The sequence below is a fragment of the Anneissia japonica genome, unplaced genomic scaffold (genome assembly GCF_011630105.1).
Source record: "Anneissia japonica isolate Jap-2015-1 unplaced genomic scaffold, ASM1163010v1 scaffold1065_len1792383_cov172, whole genome shotgun sequence".
Lineage (NCBI taxonomy): Eukaryota > Metazoa > Echinodermata > Crinoidea > Comatulida > Comatulidae > Anneissia > Anneissia japonica.
This window is the reverse complement of record NW_022684135.1, coordinates 901,656-906,921: the sequence shown is the minus strand read 5'-3', so window position 1 is coordinate 906,921 and position 5,266 is coordinate 901,656. Positions and strand designations below refer to the sequence as shown.

Here is a 5,266-nt window from a genome sequence, read left to right as displayed (position 1 = left end):
ATAAGAGACAGTATATACACACAGCGGCAAGGTCCATTTATTACATCTACAAAAAAATACACCTTTTCAGCAATATCGCGGTAAATGTGATTAAAAAACAGTTATTATGAACCATTTGCACAGTATAACGAACACGTGACTTATTTACAGGTGAAGGAGCTCGATGGTATAATATTGGAGAACCAGTAACGGTTGATGATAATTTTCCTTTGAGTTGGGTCATGTACATGCTGTTGCTAGATGCCATCATCTACGGTCTTCTCACGTGGTATATTGATGCTGTTTTTCCTGGGGATTACGGGATTCCCCAGCCTTGGTATTTCCCCTTCACGGTACGTCATTTTTGATATGTAACAGGATATGATTCTACAAAGTAGAAGAAGAAATAATATTGATGATGATGATGGTGATGATGATAGTGATGTGTATGTAAACCTAATGAAACAACACAAACTATCTTACAGAAATCATATTGGTGTGGTATGCCAACGACCGTGCATGCTGGGGAGCACAACCACCCTCTTGAAGAAAAGAAATACCAGAACGAAACATTATTCGAGGCGGACCCAAGGGGGCTGAATCCGGGAATTCAGTTCAGGAATCTGAAGAAGGTTTGGTTGAATACTCTATAGGCCTATTCTAAATAACCAACTTAAAAACATAATTATAAACAACCATTTCATTTAGCATCCTGGTCGCCCCACACACATCCACAGGAAGATCAAAGTAACTGCGCAAGCCCAAACAGAAAAGACAATTTTCAAACGAAGCAGGGAAGCATTATTATCATATATCAAACATATTATCCATATTTATCTATGTCACAATATAAATAAAAGATATACTTATAGGTATCTATCTCTGCCTTGGGAAAGCAAAGGTACTTCTGAAGCCTCCCCCACCTGGGATACGGTTATTATTATTTTTTTCGTAGTTAAGATTACAAACAGTTAACAATTCTCTCGACTTCTGTTTTGCGCCATGAGCATCTTTGATAGATACTAGCGCATTATAAATGTTCACTATTATTATTATTATTATTATATAACGATATATGAACAAGAGAGAGCAGCAGCAAAATTAGCACCGACAACGACAAGGAAAAAAATGACGATAACGATAACGACAACATTAAAAACAACTATAGCAATAACTATCATAATCAATAATATTATTCTGAAACTGCTGTGCCCTCCCGTTTGAAAATTCTGGATCCTCCCCTGCCGCTGTTGTACGCCTAGTTTCTATTCCCCACGCAGGTATATTGTCCCTGGGCTACAATGAAAAATATATCTGAAAAAGATTATGCCATCCTGGTTAAAGTTATTAATAAATAAGTAAAATACATACTGTAGATAAACCAACCATCTGGGGATAGATTAATTAATGAGAAGCATCATTATATTGTGATTGAAAATGACCAAAAAAACCCTAATATTGTATAAATTTACGTACGTAAAATAATATTTGACATCGTTGGAATGCTTGTACAGTATTTACATAAATAACAATTTCTTGGTTTCATACAGGTGTTTGGCAAAAAGATAGCAGTAAACGAAATTTCACTAGATATGTACGAAGGGCAAATAACAGTTCTTCTTGGGCACAATGGTGCAGGAAAGACAACTACGATGTCGATGCTGGTTGGGCTGATACAGCCGACAGGCGGGAGGGCATACGTCAATGGGTATGATATCAGACGAGAAATAGAAGGTGTACGCTCAAGCCTCGGCCTCTGTCCCCAACATGATGTGTTGTTTGATGAACTAACGGTAGAAGAACATCTGAAATTTTTTGCAAAGGTTTTATTTTCTTTTCGTTCTACGTATATTAAAGCTGGCCACTCACTGCGACGTACGACGGTCGTACGAGGACTTCGGCTCCACTCATGTGAGTGCCAGACGACGCGACGTCGTCTGCTGATTGTCGGTGGCGGTCTGAACGTATTGTCATTACAAAAAAACGTCGGTGCGTTGCGTTCGTCATGGGCCATCGGCCGACGACCGTCGGGGTCAGTGAGTGTCGGGCTTTGTTATTATTAGGCCCTATAAAAAATATGATTATTTTATCACCCTATCTGGGCAGGAAAAGTGATGAGGGAGGGAGGGAGGCTTTTTTTTTTATTTTTTTTTATTTTGCTAAAGCCAAATATTACCCTTGGGTTGTTTGCTGGTGCATTGATATTCAAAGTAAAACATGATTTAGATAATGCAAAAAATATCTACTAACTATTTAATAAAATAAATGAAAAAGAATAAATAAATAAAATTAAAAAAAAAAAAATTCAATTTTTTTTTTTACAAAAAAAAAAAAAAAAAAAAATTGTTTTTCCCCAGTACCATAGAAGGCATGCGCGCGAGGGTGATAAACTAATAGTTTTTTTTATTGGGCCTTATTCTCTCTGATATTTTAGTACTGGTGGATTTGTTGTTTAACAGTACTGTTCATAATGTATTACGGTTTTCTAGTTAAAAGGACTGAAGGATCCAAAAGAAGTGAAAAGTGAAGTAGATCATTACATCGAGGCTACTGGTCTGTCGGAAAAACGGAACCAATTGTCCAAGTCTCTCTCAGGTGGTATGAAGAGGAAGCTGTCGGTCGGTATAGCTCTAATTGCAAACTCCAAGGTAATTTGAAACCACTTAATAGGCAGCTTATACGAGACATTTAACCGCTCAACTAATGGAGGATAAAATGATTTGTCGTCTTTTTAAGACGATTGCTTTATCATCAACACAATTCTTTCCCCCGTCCCACCGATATACCGAATTAACATCATCATGAAAATTTGAATACGCTCGTTTTCATCAATGTAATGCATTTTAATGAATGATAATAATTAACGTAATGTTAAAAATAGATTTCTAATGACTTTACCAATGGTAGGTTGTGATGTTAGATGAGCCAACATCAGGTATGGACCCAGATGCGAGACGATTTACATGGGATTTGTTGCAACGTCATAGGGAAGGACGCACCATTCTACTGACGACTCACTTTATGGACGAAGCTGACCTTCTGGGTGACCGTATTGCTATTATGTCAACTGGAGAATTTCAGTGCTGTGGCTCGTCACTATTTCTCAAAAAGAACTACGGTAATTTTAACACATTTTCTAGTAGTGAGGTTTTTTGTAATTGAAACATCGATGTGAAACTATGAGATGATTGTGTTAGCTACATTTATATACGTCTTTGCATACATCCAGGTGTTGGGTACCACATGGTGATTGTGAAGAAGTCTGATTGTGATGTACATCGCTTGACAACCGTCATTCAAAAACACGTTCCTGATGCGGAGTTAGAAAGCAACGTTGGTTCCGAAATTTCATTCGTTCTGCCGAGTGAATCATCTGGAAAATTCGAGGTACTTTTTGAAGAGTTAGAAAGTAACAAGTCATCTTTTGGGATTGCAAGTTACGGTGCGTCTGTCACAACCATGGAAGAAGTTTTTCTTAAGTAAGTAGTATAAACTGCTCCCACTATGTTAAGCTCTGTTCACGCTGTCAACTTTTATATAACAAGTTTGTGTGATGTGCCCAAGTATGGGCATGATGGTGACACCTAAATATGATATCACATTGCTTGTGGATAGCGCTTTAGCCTATCTTTCTAATAGCAAAGATACTAGAAACGCTAGTTCTCCACAAAAACAAAACCTTTTCACCGAAATGCATGGTGGGAATACAAACAATGGGGCGCCGCGTACGGCTGGATCTAAAAAACTTCTGCCACCGTTACATAACTGTGATAACATATCCTCCTTTTTTGGAGGTTGAAATCGTTGCCATTATCCATAAGACACAAACAAGTAGGTATAAATAAATCAAAACAATAAAAATGACAGACACAAAAGCGCAGATTCGTATGACCGGACGCGATTTTTTTTTCCGTACGAAACATTTGCATCAAACTTCACTCGGGCCATCTCGGATTGACTCGACTCGTGTTCGATACGAGGAACAAGAGCAGACACTTCGCAATGTCGTGACGCTCGAGTTTTACTTTTATGGCTCTTTCTATGTTTACCTACGGTAGGCCTATGAAATCTTACGGATTTATGGGATGTATGTGTGTAACTAACTGTGACCTTCTTGTATGTTATTAAATGTTAGTATAATATTTAAAACAACAGCTAATACCCTCTTATAAAGTGTAGATAGGACGTACACCAAAGGCTGACAGAAAGAAGATAAACTACAGGCCTAAAGCAGGCTGAGTTAAGTCCTACCTACCATAGGCCCTCCCTAAACTAGGCCTAACTATGTCTCTAGGCTGACACCAACAGTCACGCTTCACATGACGTTGATTGATATTTTGAAAAAAAGGGGGAAAAATTGAAGCATGAAATAAAAAATAGAATGCATAAGAGAAATATTATTAAATAATACCGTAATAAATAAAATATACCATTCCGGCGTTATTAAACATGGCCAAACTATCCCTGTAATGTAATTAATGTTAAATAATAACAATAATAATAATAATAATAATAATAATAATAATAATAATAATAATAATAATAATAATAATAATAATAATCATTTTAGCATTATTACCTTGGCCTAAGCCTTGGCTTAATCAATAACCTATTTACTAGGCCTATAATTAATAACTAGCCCAAGGGAATATCTTTTGTGCTATTTCCCCTTAAACGTCGTTTTTTTTTAAATGTTCTCTAATTTCTCCATTGTCTAAGTTCCTAAGGTAGGTTTTAATAACATAATAATTAATAATAATAATGAATAATAATAATAGGCCTAATAATAGTAAATAATAATCATTTCGGCATTAATTAACTTGGTCTAGCCTTGTAATCAAGAACCTGCAGATACTATTTACCATATAACTAGCCTTAGGCCTCATTTATACATTCATTGGTGCTCTGCCATTTTGGCAGGTCTTTGCCATCCAGTATTTAGAGCTGCCTATTCTCAACTCTTCTCATAATTTGAAAATAACTGGATCACCCTGTTTCATTTGATAAAGAAACGCGCTATTCCTTCCTCTTTGTGCTTTCCCCTGAAAGCGTATATTGTTAGTAGTTAATAGGCCTAGGTAAATATGCAAAACCCAGATCTAACGAAAAAAAATAAATAAATAAAATTGTCACAGTATTTAACTCAAGTTCAAATAACACTTTCCATTACTCGTGCAGCTCACATTATATGTCATTTTAAACTACCCATTAGTATTAGCATGGTAACATATTTTTTTTAAATCAGACAGCGACGTTCTCTCAGAAGTTGTTTTGCATTTTGTACGTT

General features: G+C 36.3%; 1 protein-coding gene across 1 annotated transcript in view; it reads left to right on the top strand.

Moving 5' to 3' along the window:
* Positions 1 to 5,266, top strand: part of LOC117103593 (ATP-binding cassette sub-family A member 3-like) — a 17,777-nt gene that overhangs the window by 5,824 nt on the left and 6,687 nt on the right. The window contains exons 6-11 of the mRNA XM_033244176.1: positions 151 to 332; positions 465 to 611; positions 1,530 to 1,802; positions 2,469 to 2,627; positions 2,887 to 3,097; positions 3,209 to 3,458. Of these exons, the coding sequence (XP_033100067.1) occupies positions 151 to 332; positions 465 to 611; positions 1,530 to 1,802; positions 2,469 to 2,627; positions 2,887 to 3,097; positions 3,209 to 3,458 (1,222 nt within the window). The remainder of the gene's footprint in view (positions 1 to 150; positions 333 to 464; positions 612 to 1,529; positions 1,803 to 2,468; positions 2,628 to 2,886; positions 3,098 to 3,208; positions 3,459 to 5,266) is intronic.